This window comes from Vipera berus (genome assembly GCF_964194415.1).
Source record: "Vipera berus genome assembly, chromosome: 17".
In the NCBI taxonomy this organism is placed as follows: domain Eukaryota; kingdom Metazoa; phylum Chordata; class Lepidosauria; order Squamata; family Viperidae; genus Vipera; species Vipera berus.
In genome coordinates this window covers 5,219,485-5,241,446 of record NC_138220.1, presented here as the reverse complement: position 1 = coordinate 5,241,446, position 21,962 = coordinate 5,219,485, and the positions used below count along the sequence as shown (strand labels likewise).

The 21,962-nt window shown below is 58.0% G+C and overlaps 2 protein-coding genes across 7 annotated transcripts in view; one reads left to right on the top strand and one right to left on the bottom strand.

Annotated features, from left to right (window-relative positions):
• Positions 1–13,156, top strand: part of SPEN (spen family transcriptional repressor) — a 49,706-nt gene extending 36,550 nt beyond the window's left edge. For 3 of the 4 annotated variants that reach the window (XM_081341369.1, XM_081341367.1, XM_081341370.1), the window contains 6 exons: positions 408–508; positions 1,690–9,511; positions 10,043–10,435; positions 10,554–10,796; positions 11,446–11,604; positions 12,164–13,156. In XM_081341369.1, the coding sequence (XP_081197495.1) occupies positions 408–508; positions 1,690–9,511; positions 10,043–10,435; positions 10,554–10,796; positions 11,446–11,604; positions 12,164–12,295 (8,850 nt within the window). In that variant the 3' untranslated portion in view covers positions 12,296–13,156. The remainder of the gene's footprint in view (positions 1–407; positions 509–1,689; positions 9,512–10,042; positions 10,436–10,553; positions 10,797–11,445; positions 11,605–12,163) is intronic. The other variant, XM_081341368.1, reaches the window with a different exon arrangement.
• A 503-nt stretch (positions 13,157–13,659) lies between these two features.
• On the bottom strand, positions 13,660–21,825 carry ZBTB17 (zinc finger and BTB domain containing 17). Of its 3 annotated transcripts, none has more exons than XM_081341377.1 (14): positions 21,718–21,825; positions 21,182–21,388; positions 20,592–20,765; positions 19,508–19,672; positions 18,071–18,342; positions 17,338–17,480; positions 16,805–17,105; positions 16,592–16,679; positions 16,309–16,425; positions 15,371–15,491; positions 15,110–15,240; positions 14,805–15,020; positions 14,504–14,593; positions 13,660–14,201 (listed from the first exon to the last, which is right to left on the bottom strand). In XM_081341377.1, exons 1-14 carry the CDS (start codon positions 21,722–21,724, stop codon positions 13,939–13,941), a joined length of 2,295 nt encoding a protein of 764 aa, XP_081197503.1. In that variant the 5' UTR covers positions 21,725–21,825; the 3' UTR covers positions 13,660–13,938. The 3 variants fall into 3 exon arrangements, with proteins under 3 accessions (XP_081197503.1, XP_081197504.1, XP_081197502.1); XM_081341378.1 differs by having other exon boundaries at positions 21,580–21,796; XM_081341376.1 differs by lacking the exon at positions 21,718–21,825 and adding an exon at positions 21,471–21,567.
• Positions 21,826–21,962: the final 137 nt, after the last annotated feature.

The following is a 21,962-nucleotide window of genomic DNA, read 5'->3' as shown; positions in this document are numbered from 1 at the left end:
TTGCCACGTGGAGATCATTATCAGAAGTTGCGCTGGGGGACGTAGAGAGCTTGACAGGCAAAGAAACAGCTGGCGAGGAGGCTCGGTCTGTTTTCAGCGGGCCAGAGGGGACGGGGGGGGGGGTGTCCCTGTGGTCACAATCAGGCAGTCCAGGAAGAAACAGGCTTCCAGGAGTTCCCTCTTTAACTGACAAGCTTCTATGCAAGTTAGCATCTTCTCCAGAGCAACAGATGTTCTGTTTTTCTGATGAGGACAGTTTGGGGTGGGGTCCGTCCCCCCTTGCATTTTGGCTTTCCCTCCTTTTTTTTTAATTGTTGTGGTCGTGTGAGAATATTTTTTACATTTCATGATCTGGCAATTAGCCAGACTGGAGGAGAACAGCCTGCCTAAGTCACACTTCCTTTCAGGTGGACTTTGCGAACCGCGAGAGCCAGCAGGCCTTCTATCATTCTATGGAGAAAACGGGCCAGGACATTCGAGACTTCTATGAAATGTTTGCAGAAAGAAGGTGAGTCTCTCTCTCTCTCTCTCTCTCTCTCTCTCTCTCTCTCTCTCTCTCTCTCTCTCTCTCTCTCTCTCTCTCTCTCTCTCTCTCCACACGTCATTGCCTCTCTCCACATTTTGGAGTTGGGAAACAATTCTTGACTGAGCAGGGACACATTTTGTCTTCCCCGCAGCAAAGGGCCTGCTTTGCGCAAGTTTTCATTTCTGTCCCGTAGCGTTACGGTTGTCGAAGAGGAAACTTAATAGCTAAAAGAGCCTTGGTGGAGCAGTGGGCTAATGCCTCCTTAAGGAACACCAGCTGCCTGCAATTAGTGCAGGTTCGAGTCCCACCAGGCTCAAGGTTGACTCAGCCTTCCATCCTTCCCAGGTAGGTAAAATGAAGACCCAGATTGTTGGGGGCAATAAGCTGACTTTGTAATAATGCCGCTTGGGGTGTGTGTGAAAGCCCTAATAAGCAGGCATATACATAGAATGAAGGCTATTGCTAAGCACATTGATTTGTCCTTAGATTGTAAGCCGCCCTGAGTCTTCGGAGAAGGGCGGGATATAAATGGGATTAAAATAAAATAAATAAATAAATAAAATGAAATGAAAATATTGGGTCAGTTCGGAAGGGTATCTATCAACTTGCAATCCAGCCTCTTCTTCCTGTTTTTTTTATATGTGTGTGTGTGTGTGTGTGTGTGTATGTATGTATGTATACACACACACACACACACACACACCATTATTTTGGGGTTGGTGGGTGAGACTTGCCAGTTTGAAAGACATGTTGAAGGAGGGTCTTCTTCCCTCTCCCCCCAGATAACCAGGTGGTTAAAACTGCAAGGAAATAAATCTAGGTTGCCGATCAGGAGGACCGTCCTGACCCGGGTCAAGCCTTTAGACAGAGGAATGGGCTGCCTTATTCAGCAGCGAGGTCTCTACCAGAGAGCGTTAAAAAAAAACATGGAGGTCCCTCTTTTAGGGATGCCATGATAGATCCAGCGGTGCTTAGGGGATTGGACTAAATGTCCTCCTCGTACCTGGCTTCAGTTCATGAGGGGGATTAGCTCTTGTTTAAAACCCTGCTCTCTTTCGAGCCGCCTTCTCTTGCATCTCTGCGAATCGCGGTCAATCTGCACGTGATGTCCTGTGATGGTTCAAGTAACCTCTTTTTTTTTCCCCTCTCTCTGTTTTTGGCAGGGACGAACGAAGAGCGTCCTATGAGTATGCTGCGGATCGTACCTATTACGAGGCTGTTCGGGCACCGGGGACGTATCCGGAAGACACTCGGAGGGAATACCCGGCTCGAGGCAGGGAGTTTTATGCCGATTGGGACCCTTACCAGGGAGACTATTATGACCCCCGCTATTACGATGACCCCCGGGAATACAGAGACTACAGGGGAGACCCTTATGAGCAAGACATCAGGGAGTACAGCTACCGGCAGCGCGAGCGCAAGCGGTTTGAGTCTGACCGAGAGCACGAGCGGAGGCCCCTGGAAAGGAGTGAAAGCCCCACTCACTCCCGGCGGCCGCAGAGCCCCGGCGCCTCCCCTTCGCAGTCGGAGCGGCTGCAGAGCGATTCCGAGAGGCGGATCTACAGCCGCTCTTCGGAGCGCAGCGGCAGTTGCAGCTCCCTTTCTCCTCCCCATTACGACAAGCTGGACAAAGGCCGCCTCGAGCGCTACGCCAAAAATGAAAAAGCGGAAAAAGAGCGGGCTTTTGAACCGGAGCGGCCGGATAAAGACAAGCGCCCGGTGAGGAAAGAGAAGCTGGAGAAGGAAAAAACAGAGAAGCAGAAGCGCAAGGCCAAAGTGCATTCTCCGAGCTCGCCCTCTTCAGAAACTGACCCAGAGAACGAAAGGGAACCCAGTCCCGAAAAACCGAAAGGCAGCGGCAAGCAGAGCCGGGATAGAGCCGAGAGGGAGGGAGCTGCTAAGAACCGCCTGGATCTCATGCCCTGTGTGGTGCTGACCCGAGTGAGAGAAAAGGAAGGGAAGGTCCTCGACCAGCCTCAGCTGGAGAAGTTGAGAGGGAAGCTGGAGGGCGATGCCACCAAGCCTCCCTTGCCTGATCAGAAAATGCAGATTTCCCAGGTGGATCAGACCAAGTCGGAGCCACTGAAGCTCGACTCCGTCAGAACCAAAGTGCCCAAAGAGAAGGTCCTGGCCAGCCACATTGAGGTGGTGGACAAGGATGGGAAGGTGAAGCCTAAGAAGCACCTGAAGGCAGATCCATCCAGTGAAGTGGCCTATCCGGTGGACCTAGACAAACTGGAGGCTCGCAAAAGACGCTTTGCTGAGGCCAACCTAAAATCGGAGAAGCAAAAAATGGAGATCAAAAGAAGCAGTCAGGAGGAAGAGGAAGGCCGAGTCGTTTTGAAAAAGCAGGTGGAGGTGGCTGAATCCGACAGGAAATCCCAGAGAAAAGAGGCCATTAAAAGGGAAGCTAAGAAAATCAAGCTGGAAAGGCTGACGAGCGTGGCCAGTCCCAAAGACGCTACAGAGCCCATGGGCCTTTCTGTAGGCCTTGTTTCACGGCCTGTTCGAGAGCTCCAGGTTAGGCTGGGGGAGGTGACCGATGAGCCCCTAGAGGTCCTTGAGGTCTCCTCCAGAAGGGTGAATTCCATAAAACTGCAGCACAAACATGCACCGCTGTTAGATGAGCAGGCAGCAGAGAGGGACGAGGTTTGGAAAAGCTACTGCAGTCTTTCCGAGGAAGCCTCCGACCGTAAAGTGGCCCAGGAAAAGCCTCCTTCCTCGGATGTTGAACAGAAAATCCCGATCGACATAGATCACACCCAGAGCTACCGAAAACAAATGGAGCTAAGCCGGCGGTTAAAGCAGCAAATGGAAATGGAGTCTGCCAAACACGAGCGGTTTGGCAGTCCCAAAAGGGACCTGGATGACTTTGAGCGGCGCAGCCTGGTGCACGAAGTGGGGAAGCCCCCGCAAGACGTGACGGACGACTCCCCTCCAAGCAAGCGGAAGAAATCCTCCGAGGCCTTTGAGTTTGAGATCAGCACCAAGAGGGAGAGAAACTACCGGAGCTCCCGCCAGGTGAGTGAGGACTCCGAGAGAACCATCAGCTCGCCTGGCCTCAGGCCTTTCCCGTTCCATGAGGAAGAGGAAGTGCTGGATTCCCCAAGGCTGGTAACTTTCAAAGAAGCTAAAGAATCCCCTAAAATGGAAGAAAAGGGCCTTCCGTATTCAAATGCGTCCATGACGGAAGAGGCCTTGAAATTTAACCCTTACGATTCTAGTAGAAGGGAGCAGATGGTGGAGATTGCTAAACTAAAGCTCTCTGCCTTGACTTCAGAGGAGGAGCCAGCCCGATGGGACTCTCACGTGAAGCAAGAACCCGGGCGGGTGGATATTAGCTTCCCAAGTAGCATCGTCAAACGGGACAGCATCCGAAAGCGCTCCATCCGGGATCTGGAACCAGGGGAGGTGCCCTCAGACTCGGAGGACGAGGGCGATGCGAAGCCCCACTCTCCTAGGCCTTCTCCTTTCCTGGAGGGTTCCAGGTTGTCTTTTTTATTGAGAGACAGGGAAGAGAAAGTCCGTGAGAGAGAGGAGCGGTTGCCGACTTCCTTAGAGAGGAATAAGTTTTACTCTTTCGCTTTGGACAAGACAATCACCCCGGATACGAAAGCCTTGCTGGAGAGAGCCAAGTCCCTCTCTTCGTCGAGAGAGGAGAATTGGTCTTTTCTCGACTGGGATTCCAGATTTGCCAGTTTCAGAAACAACAAGGACAAAGAGAAAGTGGATTCTGCACCGAGGCCGATTCCCTCCTGGTATATGAAGAAGAAAAAAATCAGGCCAGACTCCGGAGGCAAGCTGGATGATAAGAAGGAGGATCATAAAGAAGACGAACAGGAAAGACAGGAGCTCTTTGCTTCCCGTTTTTTGCACAGCTCCATCTTCGAGCAGGATTCTAAGCGCCTGCAGCACTTGGAGAAGAGAGACGAACAGCTCGACTTCCTTTCGGGCAGATTGTACAGCAGGCAAGCGTCTCTCGATGGGACCAACAGCATCTCCGACTTCATCCCGGAACCTGTGATTCTCTTCCACAGCAGGTTTGTGGAACTGACCCGAATGCAGCAAAAGGAGAAGGAAAAAGAGCAGAAGCCCAAAGAAGCCGAAAAACAAGAAGACAAGGAAAACCGGCCCCAAACTCCCGAAGCCGGCTCTGAGCATCATGAGCCAGAGCACAAATCGCCCGTCCCCATGGGACCCTCGCCAGCTGCCCACATCCCCCCTGAACCCCTGCCTCTTTTTCCGGAGAAAGCCGGGAGTGAGAAGCCCCTCATGGAGGCGACGCCTCCTTTGAAGGAGGAGAAGCCCCTGGAGCCTGGGCCTGCGGTGTTGGAAGGGGTCAAGGCCCTTCCAGAGGACCTTGTGAAAGCCGATCCCCCTGAGTACCTTGAAGTCGCTCCCACGGCGGATCACAGCAAAGACAGTGCCCTTTCCATGGCAGCTCCTGAGGAAGACTCTAGAGCTCTTGAAAACCATTCCTGTTTGGACGCCAAGCCACCCACCCCCGGCTCTTCCTTTTCCCAAGTGGCTCTTGGGGCAGACCCAGAAGCTGAACTGGGCTCGCTGCCGCACAAACTGGCAGCTAAATCTGAGGCGCTGCCCGAACCTAAAGAAGACCTTTTTCCCCCCGCCATGGAGTGTGGAGCAGGCCAGAAAGCCGAGGCCCTGGCCGAGGTCCTCCCTGCTGTTTCTGACACAGAGATGGAAGCTGAGCCCCCCGTGGTGGCGAAAGACAAAAAGTTGTATAAAAACAGACGTTCCAAAACACCCGTTCAGTCTATAGTGGCCAGCGTGGCAGAGAAACCAGCCACCAGGAAGAGCGAAAGGATCGATCGAGAGAAGCTGAAACGCTCCGGCTCCCCCCGGGGGGAAACTCTGAAGGTCCTGGAACTGAAGGTAGAAACCGAAAAGGGCTCAAGGAATGTGGCTAAGTCTCCAAGTGCTGCAGCGGTGTCAGAGCCAGAAAACCCGGAGCCCAGTTTGCCAGTGGGCCGCACCAGACGTAGAAATGTCAGGTCTGTTTATGCAACTACGGGAGATCACGACCTGCCATCGTCTGTTAAAGAGGTCGTGGAAGTCACCAGGCCAACCAGGAAAAGAATTGAACGAGAACCCCCAGACCCGGCAACTATTCCCACCCCTCCCAGAAGAGGCCGACCACCCAAGGCACGGCGCAAACCCGAGGAGGAAGTCTCTCCTGTCAAGGTTGAACCAGCACAGCCACAGGAGGCAGAAGAAGCTGAAGGGAAAGAGGCAGTAGACATCCCGAAGCCGACAGAGGGCTGGCGCTCGCCCAGATCACAGAAGCTGCTGCACAGCCAGACGCTGGTGGCTAAAAAGGGGAAGAACGAACCTAAGGTAGAGGCGTCTCCAGAGGCCGAGGAGACCCTCGATCCCCCCGGTCAAGGGCTGCACCTCAGTGAGAACTGCGGGAAGCTCAAGGCAGAGAAGGAGACGGTCCCTCACGAACCAAAGCGAGACCGGAAGGAAGTGGAGACGTCTAAAAATACACCCGAAGGCTGCCCCGTTGAAATCGTTGAAAGAAAATTTATTCCAGATAAAGCTACAAAGGCCAAAAGGGGCCGGTCCAGGAGCATCAAGGCTGTCGATAAAGCATCTCTGATTAAAAGCCTAAAAAATGTTGAGATCCGTCTCAATGTGGACGAGGTGAAAGGGGCGCTCCGGCCCAGCGAGGAGGAAGGGGAGCCCTTGCCCCCCTTCCCAGCCAAAAGTAAAAGCCCCCCCAAAGAAGACAAACTCTCTCCGCAGCTCCCAAAGGGCGAGGTCGAAGACCCTCTCCGGGACACCAGGAAAGAAGCCACCTGCGAATCTGCCCGGGTTCCCGAAGCCGACCAACTGGCCAAGCAGATGGAGCTCGAGCAGGCGGTGGAGAACATCGCCAAGCTGACGGAAGGCCCGGCGATTGCGGCCTACAAGGAACAGCAGGCGGCTGAGGTGTCCGACGTTCGCCAGGACGAAGAGGGGGATAAGCCGGCCCACCAGGCCAGCGAAACGGAGCTGGCGGCTGCCATAGGGTCCATCATCAATGACATCGTTGCCGAGGGGGAAGGCTTTACCGCTCCACCCACGTACCCTGCTGAGTCAGAGGCTGACTTGCCTGGCGAGCCCTTGGCGTTGCCTTCTGCACGAGAGGACATGGAGCCTGAGACAGACCAGGCAGTCAGCAATATCTTAGACGCAGAAGCGGCTTCGGGGGAGCCGCCGGGCCCCGGCTCAGCCGCGGAGACAGAAAGCAAAGAAGCTGAAGTCAGCCTAAGTGAATCCTCCAACTCGGCTCAGGAGGCAGAAACCTCCCAGGAGGCAGAGGGCTCTCGGAAGGAGCGCGGACGCCAGAAGTCTGCACGGCCCAGGCGCAAGCGGAGCACCAGCAAGAAAGGGGATCTGGTGGAATTTCGGACGCTTGAGGCCGAAAGAGCCCAGAGCAAATCCCCCAGTGTCCCAGAAGTAACAGGGACCCCTGAAGGGGCCCTCTCAGATGACAGCCAGGGAAAATCCTTCCCTCCGGCAGCCCCCTCCCGGCTGGGAATTCCCCAGGCAAGCGTGGCTGGAGCCCTGCAGGCAGCTTCGCAGGGTCCCCTTACTGAGCGGGGGCCCGGTGCCTCAGATGGGTCGCTGCCCTCTGTTCCCGTGGATGAGGGAGGCCAGGGCAAGTTCAGAGTGACGCCGGTGGCCGAAAACCTTCCCATTCCCCCTCCAGATAGCTCTCCAAGCGCACCTCTGCCCACAGTTCCCACGGCGGCGGCACTGAAGCTTCCCCCCGCAGTCCAGGCTGGCGTGGTCCCTCTGCATCCCAGCACCACCAAGGTGACCGATTGGATTGTGAAGCACGAGGAGGCCCGGTCTCGCTCCACCCCACCACCAGCTCTTCCCCCTGACACGAAAGCATCGGACATTGACCCCAACTCGAGCACTTTGCGCAAGATCCTGATGGAGCCCAAGTACGTGTCCGCCACCGGGGTGGCCGCCTCCACGCATGTCACCACAGCTATCGCTGAGCCCGTGAGCGCCCCTCGTGTGGAGGAAACACCCCCTCACCCTCCAGCAGATGTTTCCAGGCCGGCTCTAGATGAGAAGTCTCCCATTCCTACCGCAAACAACTTGGAGCTGCCGGTTGGAGAGCCCCCCGTTTTGGCCGAGAAAGAAAAGGCGGTTGCCGTCCTGGCCCCCAAGGCGACTTCTGTGATCAGCAGGATGCCCCACAGCATTGACCTTGAGGAGACCCCCAGGATCACCCTGGTGAAACAAGCCTCCCAGCCTCAGACATGCCTGGTGACCGCCGTCTCCCCCAAATACAAGCAGAGGCCCAGTCCCAACGACAACAGCAGGTTCCACCCGGGCTCCATGGCTGTGATTGAGGACCGGCCCGTGGAAACGGGCTCCAGCCCAGGCCTTCGCGTCAACACCTCCGAAGGAGTGGTGCTCCTGAGCTATTCGGGCCAGAAGACGGAAGGCTCCCAGCGGATCATTGCGAAAATTAGCCAGATTCCCCCGGCTAGCGCAGTAGACATCGAATTTCAGCAGTCTGTGTCCAAGTCCCAGATTAAGCAGGAGTCCCTTGTTCCCTCTCAGTCGATGCCAAAGGGCTCCCCGGCCCCTGTGGGCTACGGGAGCGCCTCCACCCCAGCCTTGGTCCTGGGGAGCCAGCAGTACAGCCCCTCCCCTGCGCTTCCCTCCGCCAAGCCAGAGCGCAGTAGCAGCAGCTCGGAAAAGTCTGACGCTGTCCAGGCAGCTGCCGCTCAGCCTTGCCCCGTTAAAGTGCTCTCCTCCCAGTCCGCCAACACTCCCTCCATCCTGGTGCACAACCAGATGGTCCTCTCTCAAACCGTCGCCTCTTCCGCTAACAAGAAGCTTCCGGATCCCACCTCTCTGAAAGGGGAGAACAAAGCCCTCCAGCCCACTAACCTGAGCCCCGGGGTGGGTCCTCACCATCCTTCCTTGTCTGCCAAGTTGTTTCCCGAGGCCAACCATGTGAGCACCGGGCCGGGAGGTCCCGCCGACCGGCCCGTGTCTCACTTGGTCGCCAAGCAGGAGCCGCTCTCCCCCCGCACCAGTGGCCATTCCCCATCTCCTTTCCCGAGAGCTTGTCACCCTGGGGGCCCTGCTTCCCCTGCCTTGTCGGGGAACAACTCCATGCTGGGGCTTCAAGGCGCCCCTTGTCCAGGGATCCCCATGCCCCAGTACATCTCCAGCATGCACCCGGAGCAGTCTGTGATCATGCCCCCGCACAGCGTGACCCAGACAGTCTCCCTGGGCCACCTCTCCCAGGGGGAAGTGCGCATGAACACCCCTCCGCTGCCGGGCCTTCCCTACAGCCTCTGCCCGGAGGCCCTCCACTCGCCCAGGGCCCCTCTACAGCCGCAGCGGTCCAGCACTCCCCAGCCAGCCCCCATCAGGGAGATGGTCATGCCGCCTCTGTCTTCCCAGCACGCCTCCGAGGAAGAGATGCACTACCACCACCCAGCGTGCCGGGGCTCGGCTCCTGTGCAGTCCGACGTGCTGGTCATGCAGCCAGACTACCGCGTCCATCCGACCGGCCTCCGGCTCGATCAGTACAGCGTCCCTCGCGACGTGAGAGTGATGATGCACCCGCACATGGCCGGAGTGGGCAGCGAGCATCACCCAGAGTCGCGCCAGTCCAGAACGCCCGAAGGGAGGTCCGTGAAAACGCCGCCGGCCACCAAGGCAGGCAAAGAGACGCCCAAGGCCTCCGAGGTCAAGATGGCCCACTCGCCCCACAACGAACCCCGGCTCCTCAGTGGCCAGCTTCCGGGACTGCCTTTGACACAGCCGGTGGTCGTGCCTCACGGGGTGCAGATGATGCATCCCAGCGGGACTTCCTTCCACGACTATCGGCCAGTGTACGGGGACATGCGAAGCTACCACCCAGCAGCTCAGCTTGGCCACCCTCCGTTTTCTGGGGGATCACCGATCGGGCTTCCTTCCCGGAGCATGACCCCTTCCCAGGTAAGCCCGGGAGCAAAGTGTCCGCTTCCGGCCAAGGCCTTTGTGGTTAGGCAGGGGTGCCCCTTGGGTCAACGGCCAAAACCAGCAGCCCGGGACCCGGCTGTTCCAGGATAGCCACTCATGGGCCTGTCTGCTCTCGTTCCATTGTTGGTCGTGGAGGGGCTGCAGCTCAGGGTTCAAGGGTAGGACGTGCGCCTCCCAAGAGCAATGGATGCGAACAGCCCAAGAGCCAGCGAAGGGGGGTGGTTGGGCTTCCCGCTTAGCGGCCGTGGACAAATGGCTCCAAAAGCAATCTTGGGAGTCTCCTTCCCCTTGCCTGGGGCATTTCCCTGCTTAGCCTGGCCTGAAGGGAGGAGTGGGGGCACACGGCAGTGCTGTGGGGAGAGGGCTGCCTTGGGGACTTGGCAGAGGGTCTTCGGATGAAGGGGAGCAGGGCTGTCTTGAGGAGGGCTTTGCCTGGCCCTGCCGGAGGGCCGGCGTATGTGTGGGCGGCTCCTGCCTAAGGCGCCTCTTTCTCCTCCCGTCTGCCAGGGTCTGCCTGAAGGGGAACACACGCACCCCAACCAGCCAGCTCACAGCAAAACCCCTCAGATGTCCCAAGAGCCGAAAGGAGCCCAGTCAACGGGGCCAGACCCCTCCCTCCACCCAGGGGTCAACAGGCACGTCCAGCAGATGGAGCCCCACTTGCACCCGAGCCAGACCACCTCCTACCCTTCTCCGGTCGCCGCCTCGGTCAAGCAGGAGCTCCCCGCTTCCCACCAAGCTCAAGTTCCGAAGCCGGCCCTCTTTATTCCAACCACGGCCGGTCCCGGGGCAGCTCCAGGGCTGGCTTTAGCCCGCTCCGAATCGCAGTCGGCCTTGAAGCAGGAGACCGTCAGTCACTCGGTCGTCCAGAGACCGGTGGACATGGTCCAGCTGCTGACGGTGAGTTTACCGTCTCCGGAAGGGGGAGAGGGACAGATCTGAGGACTCCCATGCCAAGACGTTTTGTGAGGAGAATCGGGTGGGGGTGGGGTTGACAAGAGCGGCCCTTCTTTTGCAGCTCAGCCTCTGGGGATTAACCTTCCTGTGCTCTTCCTTGGGTTGGCAGAAGTACCCCATCGTCTGGCAGGGGCTGTTGGCCTTGAAGAATGACACCGCAGCCGTCCAGCTGCACTTCGTTTCCGGGAACAACGTCCTGGCCCACCGCTCCTTGCCGGCCCCAGAGGGCGGCCCTCCCCTGAGGATCGCCCAGCGGATGAGGCTGGAAGCCCCGCAGCTGGAAGGGGTGACCCGCCGGATGATGGTAAGAATCCGCTGAGCTTGCCTTCACTCTCCTCTTTCTCCGGCAGCTGCTGTTTGGCAAGGTGCCTCCGCCGGTCTTTCGCGACCCTTTCTAGGCCTGTGGTTAGCGCTGGGGGGGTGGGGTGTGTGCCCAGCCCTTCCTTTTCGGAAAGGGAACGGTGCAAAAAAAAAAAAGTGCCCCAGGAAGAAGCTCGCCCGCTCCGCCACGACTGAATGCAGAGCCTCCCCCCGCCACCCCGGGAGCGTTGGGATTCTGGAGTCAGAGCCGCAAAAACCGCGGAGGAGGTTCGGCGTTCAGGCTCTTCGCCTCGGCCTTGATTTCCCCGTGTTTGCAAGGCCAGTGAGGATGGAGGTGGAAGGATACAGGTCCCTGGCTTAGAAGGGGGCAGTGATAAGATCGGGGCCCATTTGCAGCGCTTCCTCCTTGTTCCTTCCCAGTTTTCGGATAGGCTGGGAGGGGAGAAAACACTTTTTGCAAGCCACAGAACTTAAAAGATTCAGTGCCCGGCAAATAAAAAACGCCTTGATGGTGAACATCCTGAAGGCAGCTCGTTTTTCCACACTTCCGGCTCAAAATGGTTCTTGGTTTGTAGTCGGAAGTGCCCGAGGGACATGATCCTCAGGCCCGGGGGCTGCCTGGTGTCTTTCAGGTGGAGAGTGACTACTGCCTGCTGCTGGCCCTGCCCTGTGGCCGAGATCAAGAGGACGTGGTGAACCAGACCGAGTCGCTCAAGGCGGCCTTTATTAGCTATCTGCAGGCCAAGCAAGCCGCCGGCATCATCAACGTTCCTAACCCCGGCTCCAACCAGGTAGGAAGAGGAGGGTGGGGGGTGGGGGGCAGCTCCCTTGATCTTTTGTCCCCTGCATCAAAGAGGAGGAGACGGCCCTGGGCTGCTTGGACATCCTAGGAGACGGGTGGGCGAAGCGGAAGGTGGCTCTTGAAACGTGGCCGTTGAGGCCGGCCGAGCGCAGCCAGAGGTGGTTTGCCCAGGATGGTGGCAAAAGTCTTCTGGGGACTCCAGTTCTCAGCCTCTTCTCCACCCATTTCCAATAAGGCGCCTTGTCAAAGGTTGGGAATTCCAGAGCCCAGGTGGACAGGCTGGTGTCCAGCAGGAGAAGAAAGGCAGCCGGCGCCAACCACTCTCGGCTCCCTTTTCAGGGTGGTCACCAAAGGAGCCATTCCACGCAGAGAACAGCCTGTGGGAGTCCGTGGCCAGGGGCAGTGTCCACGCCAGCCCTCGGTCTCCTGCTAGGCCAGGGCCACGGTGCCTCTCGGAGCTTGCTTCCCGCCGGGCTGCTCCTCGGCTGCTCCGGCCAGGTTTTTTGGGGGAAGAAGTTCACGGTTTGGTCTCCGTTTCTCTCTTCCAGCCTGCCTACGTTCTACAGATCTTCCCGCCTTGCGACTTCTCGGAGAGCCATCTCTCTCGTTTGGCCCCGGACCTCCTGGCCAGTATCTCCAACATCTCTCCTCACCTGATGATCGTCATCGCCGCCGTTTGAGCAAACTCTGGGAAACGGACGTGGCCCTGTGGCAGGAAGAGAGAGAAAGCGAACAAAGGAAGGGACTCCGGATCTTCCCAGCCCGCTGGGCCTTGGGGAAACCCTCGTCCGCAGCCAGGCAGGCAGGCAGGCAGGCAGGGCGGTGGTTCCCACGGCCTTGAATGTTTACATACAGGCTTTGGTGAAGACGGACTTTGGAGGCACCCCAGAGGCAAACTGAGCCCAGGTGTGTGTGTGTGTGTGTTGGGGGGAGGTGTCTCTCTCTCTCGGGCCTGCTTTTTTTTTTTTTTTTGACAGCTAACTAGAGAACGAGGAGAACAGGAGGAACTGCCTTTGCACTAAATTTGCGACTTTGGACCTTTGCACAGTTGAAAGAGTTGTTGTGGTTACGCTAGGTGGATGTCTGAATACACACACAAAGCAGCTGGCGGCGTGGACTCGGAACCGCAGGACTTTTCCGCTCCAGTCTGTGGGTCAAGGAGCATTTAACGCTCTCCAGGAGAAGCCGCCCCCCCCCCCCGCTCTCCTCCCCCCAGATTTCTGCTGGCCCCTCCCTCCTCCCCTCCCCCCTTGCAGTTTTCCTGCTCCATCCTGGATGTGCAGTTTACACTGAAAGCAAAGCATAAAAAAGGAGAGCTATTTTTTCCTTCTTGGTGGTATTATGCAGGACTCCGTGGGTGTGTGTATATATAAATATATATATATAATTTTATATATATATATATGTGTGTGTATATATACATATATATACATATATATATATATATAAACTCTAAAAGAAATCTGATCCCCACAACATACTTTTTTTTTAATCTGTGCCAAAAAAAATGTGTTTTCAAAGAAAATCTTATTTTCATACTCCGACTTTGTATTTGTCACTCATTTGTAAGTGCGCTTCATTTAGACATGGGTCCCCCCGCCCCGCCTTCGCTCCACCCGTGGAAGGTTTCGCTCAGTGTACAGACTTTTTAATCTGCCTTCTCTCTCGATTGATCCTCCTTCTCCTAAGACTTAATTTATGGAACTGTTTTTCTCAGCGCAGTTTTGTTTTGTGTGTCCATTGGAATACAGACTTTTTATTAAAAAAAAAAAGGACAAAACCGCCCTGGTGTTAACGGTTATCTGCAGGAAAGTGGGGGTCGCCTGGGCTGCTTTCGTTGTCGTTTGCCGTCTCCTCCTCCTCCTCCTTTGAAGAAGCAGCCGCAGCTTCTCCTCCCCCGGGGTGGCTTTCCGGATCCGGTTGACGGAACAAAATCCTCCTGCGTCCTTGCCGGGAGACCCAAGCGAAGAAAAAAAGCTAGGAAGACCAGACTTTGGCTGAAGGAACCCAAACTCAGCCAAAGCGAGTTTTAATTTCAAACATAGAAAATAACAGCCTTTTATTTCTTCTCACTATTAACACAGATGCAGTCTCTCCAATATAGAAATATTATAATATATATATGTATATATATATTTTACATCAGTTTTATGTAGCACTCGTGGCTTTAAATAGCGGTTTGTGAGCAATGCTGGGGCGTTCGGAGCGACGGGAGGCGGTTGCGGCTGGTTGGAGCAGAGCCTGTCTTTCAGTCGTCCAGCGGAGCACGAGGGGGGTGAGGGTGGGGCAGGGGTCCTGTCTTGAGGCGGAGCGGCATCCGCCGTCACTCTCCAGCCGGCGGGGCCTCCGGCAAGGCCGGCGAGGCTTCGCTGCCATCCCGTGCCCGGAAGAGCAGCTCTCCGGATGGGATGACCTGCTCGCCATGCCAAGCGGTGGTAGAGCTGTACTGTTGGTAAAAGTCCGTGTCTGCCTGGAACATGACCAGGGCTTGAGCCGTGTGAATGCGCACGTGCTGAGCCAAGCTGTTGGCATCCAGGAACTTCTCTCCGCAGGAATCGCAAGCGTAGAGGATTTGGGTGTTGGGGTCTAGAACGACAGCCACGCAGCAAGACTTTGGAGTTTCGGAGCACCCCTGTCGCGCCCCCCACTTCCCCCCCAGCTTCCCTTTCCTCCATCAAGAAAGGCTTCAACAGTCTACTACAAAGCCAGCATCTTCTCCTCCTCTGCAACTAAAAAGCCTTCTGTTTCAGAAACAGCTCTCTGGACTTTTGCCTGGTAGGGTGCTCCCCCCCCACCCCCGTGGCAGCTTTTATTTGCTCGGGAAAAGCTGCCCGGGCCATCCGAACTCTCCTCACCCACCCCCAAAAGGGGGGGGGCGGCCGACGCACCTGCCTCTTGGACCTGTTTCACAGCCTTGGTGATCTCCGCCTTCAGAGCTTCCGTCTCGTCTGCTGTGACGGGAGCTGCGACGGGAACAACTAAGGAGAGGATGTCCCCGTCAGGATCGCTCCCAGGTAAGAAGGCACGGCTGGCCAGCCCGAAAGCGGCAGGGCGTGGGGCAAGGCAGGATACGATTACGCCCCACCCGATTCTGCCTCCCCCCTTCTTCAGCCCAAAATAGGTTTGATTTGCCAGGGATGCGGCCCAAAGGTTTCGGCCAGCCCAAAAAAGGGCCCTGCCTTTACTCACCAGTGAGCTGGGTGACGGCCGTGGCAGCCAGGGCTTCCGTGGCCAGCGTCACCATCTCCTCCGAGGCCACGGTGACAATGTTGAGCTCGTCGTCTTCGTTGGGCTCCAGCAGCTTCATGCCCGCTTTGCCTTGGTGGACCGTCTTGACGTGGGAGCGGAGGTTATCCACCCGGTTGAAGCCGCGGCCGCATTTGTCGCAGAGGAACGGCTTCTCCCCTGCGTGGGCGTGGAGAGGGGCTGCGTCACGAGGGGGCCGGGCTGGCCGCGCCTGCAGCCGCTCAGGACCCAGCCGCCTCCTGCCTCACCTGTGTGGATGATGAAGTGCTTGGACAGGTCGCCCATGTTGACAAAGGCTTTGCTGCAGACGTTGCACTTGTGAGGGCGGATGTTGTCGTGGTGGCGGATGTGGTTGGCCAGCTGGCTGGACTGGACAAATCTGCAAGGGAAGGTCACCGGATCACAAGCAAAGATTTCCCCTTGAAGTAAGAGCTGGCAGGACACATCGAACAGGGACCAGGGGGGGGGGGAAAGGGGGGGGGAAGCAAAGCTTGCGAGAGCCTCCTCACCTTTTGCCGCAACGTTCGCAAACGTAGGGCTTTTCCCCAGTGTGCTGGCGCACGTGGGCTATTAGAGAGCTGGCTTGGGTGAAGGCTTTCCCGCAAATTATGCACTGGCAGGGCTTCTCGCCTGCGGGGAGGGAGAGAGAGTGGAGAGTGTGCGACCCCCGTTCTTGGGCCACGGGAGCCCGGACCCCCCGCGAGTTGTAGGCCTGTCTGGCGGAAAGGGCCCCCGCGGACAGCAACCAACGGTCAACACGCGATCAACACGTGCTCTGTCACCCCGTGGATTTATTCCAGAGGCCAAAAAAAGTGGCAAGATTTCTGCGTTTTCAAAAAAAAAAAAAGTTCAAAAGGGTAAGATAATTTGGGACACAGTCAAGACACAAATGGAGGGCCTTTGTTGAAAGGCCCTCGGTTGAATTTCTCAGGATTACAGCAGCACAACGCAGGAAAGATCAGAATAATGTGAATATATCTGTCTATATTTTTAAAAAGGCCAATCTAACCTCAAAACCAAACCTTTTTCCTGTCCTATTCAATGTCCCAAAGATAAGCCACTTTCAGAGAGCAAAAGTTGCTTTTTTTCCCCGTTTTCAGCCATTTCCACAAAAAACGGAAAGCATTTCTTTAAAAACCTGGCTGCAGATACACACCCTTGGTGGGGCCCGAAGAAATCCTTTGACATAAGCACTAGGCTTGGCTGCACAGTGGCTGTCCATGCACCGGGCCTCTCCTGCCCTTCCCTGGCCCTCCAGAGGCAAGGTGGGCTGGCAGACCCAATTAAGGGAGGGCCCCCCCCCCAAGACTTGGAAGTCCTGATGGAACTTTGCATTTCCAGGCTTGGGGAGGGGGGGAAGAGACAGGGCCTAAAGCCCCGGCATCTGTCACAGAGGGCTCTTCTGCAGCTTCAACTATTGCTGCAACTGGAGTCCGCCCAGACTCACCTGTGTGGATGCGAACGTGCCGCTGGAGGGCCCCCGGGTCAGCAAACTGGCGCTGGCAATGCACGCAGATGTACGGTTTCTCTCCGCTGTGGATGCGGAGATGCCGCTTCAAGTTTCCTGCAGAGAAGGGAGGTGGAAAAGGCAAAGCCACTGGAGGTTGCCTGTGGTGGGGGCAAGGGCACCACCGACGCCCTTGCCCCCCACCCCACCCCGGTCCTGCTCGCGCTCCGGCTTCCCAGGCAGCTGGCCCTCGGCCGACACACACACACACACACACACGTACCTGAGGTAGTGAACTGCTTCCCGCACTCGCGGCACTTCAGAGGTCCGTCAGCGATGTGGATCTTCAAGTGGGCTTTGAGGTTCCCCACCTGCCGGCAGTTGTGAGAAGCTGGTGGTGAGAGACGGGCCGCTGTATTCCTCCCCCCACACACACACTCCTCCTGGTGCTGCAGTAGGCCGGGCCCTGGCAGGGCAGCTCTTGCCCTCTCCTCACCTGGTTGAACATCTTCTCACAGTGAGGGCACTGGTGCTCTTTGTCGGTGTCGTGTGTCTCCAGGTGGCGCATCTTGGAGGTGGGGTCCGAGAAGGAGCGCACGCAGTAGTCGCACTGGTAGGGCTTCTCCCCGCTGTGCACCAGCTGGTGGCGCTTCAGGTTGCCCGAAGTGGTGAAGAGCTTCCCGCAGTCCTCGCAGCGGTACCGGGCCTCCCCGGTGTGGCGCTTCTTGTGCAGGTTCAGCAGGCTGAGAAGGCGGTAGCTCTTGCCGCACTCCTCGCAGCTGTAGGGCTTGAGGGGGCTGCGATGCGGAAGAGGCGCTGCCGTCAGCCAGCCAGCGCCGACAAGCCCGCAAGAAGTGGCCTCTGGGACTCGGCCGCCCCCTGAGACACAACTGACGGACAGCTGCCCGCCCCCCGAGACAGGGCCAGGTTTTCTGGGCCCAGAGTTGGCAGACAAGGGCTGCCCTTCCCTCCCTTGCCATCTCCCTCCCGGGACGGGCCCCCCCCTCCCCTCCCACCCCCCCCTCCCACCTGTGGGTCTTCTCGTGTGCTTTGCAGGCCGCGGGGTCAGAAAAAGCCTTGCTGCATTCCCGGCAGGAGAAGGGCTTCTCTCCCGTGTGGATGCGGATGTGGCGCTTGAAGTTGCCCGTGTGGGTGAACTCCTTCCCACAGTCCTTTGGAGGAAGCAGAGGAACTGCTGGCCACCCTCGCCTCCAGCGCCCCTCGCCCGGCTGCCCAGCCCCGCGCAGCCTCCCGACTTGTGGCTCCTTGGCTGCCCACCCACCCGCCCGCCGGCCAGCCCAACCAAACTCGGGGTCCCTGCGTCTCCTCTTTCCACCCGTGGCCAAGGGAAGGCCGGTGGTGGTCACCTCTATTGCTAAGTCCAGGAAGAGGGAAGAGCAGGAAGGGCAGCTGGACCCCTTCCCCGACTTGGGGCCAGGGAGAATGAGAGTCTGGTCTGGAAAGGAGAGCGGGCCTGCAAGGTCACAGAGCAGCAGAGAGGACCTGCCAGGTGCCTCCATCCCCCCCAACACAATGGAGGCAGGGGGCCTCCAACCTGCTGGACCCACTCCCTCTCTTTTTGCTGGGCCCGCTCTTGATGACTTTCGCCCTGTAGCTTCCACCTCCGAGGGACTTTTCCCCCGTCCTCCCGGGTGGCGTTTTGCTACAGCAAGGATCCTGCACGCCCGAAGCTTTTGGGAACGGCTCCTTCTACAGGGCTGCCCTCTCCCGGGGGCGGTCCACGGGCCGCCCGCAGCCTCACCTCACACTTGTGGGTCACGGAGCCGTAGGCTTTGGACTCTGTCCTGTCGCCGTACGTCCCCGAGCACAGCAGCCGGGCCTCTCCCGCGTTCTCCTGCCCAGAGTCGGTGCCCCCAGACTCGGTCTCCTCGGGGACGCTGCCGTTGGTCAGCGGGGCCGGTTGTGGCTCGGCCGTCTTGCCGCTGCCCTCCGCCTCCGAGGGGGGGTCTTCCTCCTCTCCGTGGCTTTCCAGCTCCACCTCCATCTCCGCAGGGGCTTTCAGCGTCGGAGGGTCTGGAGGAGCGAGGAGGCGAGAAGGGGCTCAAAGAGAAAAGGGCAGCTGATTTCCGAGACCGCCCTATAACGCCGCTCGCCTCTTCTCTGCTAGGAGGGTCTCAAAAGATCAGCCCCATAAAGGGAACAAAAGAACCACCGCCGAGCCGGAATGCGACGCATTGACCATGGCTCCCTCAGAACGTAAGTCAACAGGCTGCCGAGATCGTGCCAAGGTCGCCAGCGGCTCTGCTTCCCGACGTTTGGCACAAGAGTCGCCCTGGGCTGAGAATACCTCTTCTGCATCTCCTGATCCCAAGACATTTGGCACATCTCGCTTGGGCAACTAAGCGTGACGGATTTTTTTCCGACCCCCTCTCTCTCAGTAACCTTACATCCCTGTCTTGGTGCTCCCCACCTCCCTGTCCTGAGAAGGAAGAGTGGAGGTGGGGCAGCTTTCTTCGTTGGGGGGGGGAAAAGAGGCCGAACTGCATCTCCGGTGGTCCCTCAGTCTCCCCAACCCCCCCCCGGGGCTCGCTGTGCCTGCGTCTGGAAAGAAGCACAAGGACGGCAGTGCCTTCCGAGATGCCAGCAGTCCAGAGGAGCAGGGAAGCAGGATTTAATTTTAATTTAATTTTATTAGTTTTATCCTTTCCCGATGGATGGGGGGGGAACTTCAGGAGAAGCCAAATCGTTCCCGGGGCAGAGTGGGACCTCCTTCCCCCCTCCCCCAGTGCTAATTTTTACGCAGTTTGCCACGGTTCGTAACGGTCTAGCTTTCCTGTAAGTCTGGGAGAGGTTTCTCTCGGAGGGAAGCCGGAAAAAATAAAAGGTGTTTTAAAAGTTACGGCTGAAGGAGAGAAGCCTCCCTTTTTCTTTATGGCGGACCCAACAGAACCGCCCCACTCAAGCTGGGCGGTGGGAAATGGGCAATCTCGGGCGGTCATCTCGAGAGTTGCCGCGGAACTCGCCCTGGCGTAATTTTCAACTTGCCACGGGTCAAGGAAGAAGGCAGACCTAGTTGAGATTTTTTTTAAGTTCCCTTCAGATCCAGAGGAAGCCCGAAAGAAGAGAACAGAAAAAAATCTGTTGACTTGTTTGTGGAAAAAAAATGGGAAAATAAAATTGAAAAAAAAAACCAAAACGTTGCTTCTCTCCAGCACCTTTTCTGACTCCTGGCCCCTACCTGGCTTTTGACCAGCCGCGCTCTCTCTGCCTGCTACCGCCTCGTCCTTCGCATCCTCTGCAGCGAGGTCCACTTCAGCCGGCTGGAGGCTGTCGGAGTTGGCTGGCTCTTCCTGCTCCTGGGGGGCTTCTGCCTTGTGCCTGTTGCTGGTTGTTTTCTCCTGCCCTGGGATGAGGAGGGGGGGTGGGAAGAGAGAGGAAGCCAAAGCCACTGACCATTCCAGTCGGGCCTCTCCAGTCAAAAAGCCAGCAAGCTGGTCAACCAGTAGCAGCCTTCCCTCAACGAGGACCAGTCCAAAGGTGTGATCTAGCCTACTAGATTGACTCAAGGTTGACTCAGCCTTCCATCCTTCCCAGGTAGGTAAAATGAGGACCCAGATTGTTGGAGGCAATTAAGCTGACTTTGTAATAATGCCGCTTGGGGGGGTGTGTGTGAAAGCCCTAATAAGCAGGCATATACATAGAATGAAGGCTACTGCTAAGCTTGTAAGCCGCCCTGAGTCTTCGGAGAAGGGCGGGATATAAATGGAATTAAAATAAAATAAATAAAATAAAAATAAATCACAGATCCCAAATTTCCAATACGTTTCAGGAACCCCCACACCGAAAGAGCGGGCCAGCCTATATCGGGCGCATCGCCTCCACTCCATGCTTCCAAGAAAAGAACATGGCGCTTTTGGGACCAGGAGAGGCAAACCAATCCTGCTTCCTTTCCACCCACACACCCACACACACCCTCCCCAAAGACCCAGCCTCAAGCTAGGAAGCTGGGGCTGCATGTCGGCAAGCCCTTGCTTTGCCGGTGCTTCCCCGTTCTCCCCCGAAAGCCGTATTGCTTCCGTCGGCTTTCCGATGCGGCAGGCAGTTTGGCCTTAGTGACAAAAGGCCCCCTTTGTAGGAGAGCCTGCACAGGCGCAAAACGCACGCCGCTGGAAAAGCTGGCTCTTCCAAACCTGCCAAAGGGCATCTGCTGGGGTTTCCTGGGCCTGGCCGAAGACGATGGCTGCCCTCCGACGGGCCCAGGGTTGGGGTGGTCCTGGAGGCGAGAAAGGGAACCTGAAGCCAAGGAGAGAAAAGCGCCCTACCAGCCTCTGCGGGGATCTCCAGGCCAGCTGGTGCCGAGAGGGCCCTCAGCGCGTTGCAGGCCTGGACGACCTCCTGCATCTGAAGGAAGCTGCCTACGGCCAAGACGTCCTCCACGTTCTCCGGGCTGAGGGTCAGCTTGGCCGTGTACATGAATTCCAGCACTTGCTCCAGACCTGCACGAGACACCCACAGCCAGAAGGTGAGTACCGGCAGCAGCCACAGATAACTGCCCGTTTCTCCCTCACCCACCCAAAGCACAGACACCACGTCCAGGGCTCTCGCTGTAAGCTGGACTGCCCAGGTGCCTGGAGGCTCTCTAGCTTTTGCAGCTATTGTTACAGGAGAAGGAGTATGTGTGTGTGTGTGTGTGTGTGTGTAGGGGTGTGTGTGGTGTGTGTGTGTGTGGGCATCCTGTTCCTCACCAAGTCCACCTCCAGCTGGCCACTCACTCCGGTCCCCCCTCCCAGCCTCAGGATGCTCCCAAGTCCCATCTCGGGGGGGTGGGGAGTGGGGGGCACTGGGGTACTTTTGTTCCCAGTGAAAGGTGCCAGGCTTCAAGGCTGCCAGCCTCCGGTCTGGCTGGTCCCACCTGCCGCGTTGCTGATGTCCAGGTGCACCACGTCCTTCTGGTCGGCGAAGAGCATCCTGAAGTATTCGCTGCAGGCCGCCAGCACCGCCTTGTGGGCCTTGAAGTCGATGCCGTCCACCACGAAGGTGCAGTCGCAGAGCAGGCCCAGCTGCCGCTGCTGGTTCAGCTGCTCCAGGACTTGCTGGCTGTGCTGCGGGAAGTCCATGGCTGCGGAGGAGAGGCGTCAAGGGCGTCCGGCGGGGATCATCGCCGCCGCCCTTCCGAGCCCCGCGGCCCTCGCCTGGCCTACCCCGCAAGGCTGTTGTGTCGCGGGAAAGGACGGGCCCGCCTGGCGACCCCTCCCGCATCCCAGGCCTGTCGGAAGAGGCCCCGCGGTGGCGCCCCAGCCCTTCCCGCACCCCGAGGAGCGCTCCGCGCCGCCGCTTCTTCGCCCGATCTGGCCCGCGGGGACGGACGGCCCCGCTCTCAGCCCCGGGTCCCGGCGCCGGGCGGGCGGAGGGAGCCCGGGGCCGCCGCCTGCCCTCTCGGCCCCGCACCTGCCATCCCAGGAGCGTCACATCATCCCGACGGCGGCGGCGATCATGGTGACACGGAACAGACAAAGGGCGCCGCCATCTTGTGCTCGGGCGGAAGCGGCTCTAGCGCGGAGGGTGCCCGCTTTCTACGGCGCGACGTGAGCATGCGCCGCGGGCTGGCTTCTCCTTTCCCCCCCCCACTCCACCTTCGGTTTCCCCGCGCAGGCGCGTCCGCCTCGCGGCGGCCTCCTAGACCGCCCAGTTCC

Excerpts from the sequence above, each read along its gene's own strand:
- ZBTB17 (XM_081341376.1), bottom strand. The coding sequence starts at position 21,528 with ATGCGGGAGGGGTCGCCAGGCGGGCCCGTCCTTTCCCGCGACACAACA. Across the intron at positions 18,343-19,507 it reads CGCGGCTGGTCAAAAGCCAG|ACCCTCCGACGCTGAAAGCC; the intron begins GTAGGGGCCAGG and ends TCGCTCCTCCAG. Across the intron at positions 15,021-15,109 it reads GCACTTCATCATCCACACAG|GGGAGAAGCCGTTCCTCTGC; the intron begins GTGAGGCAGGAG and ends ACGCCCACGCAG.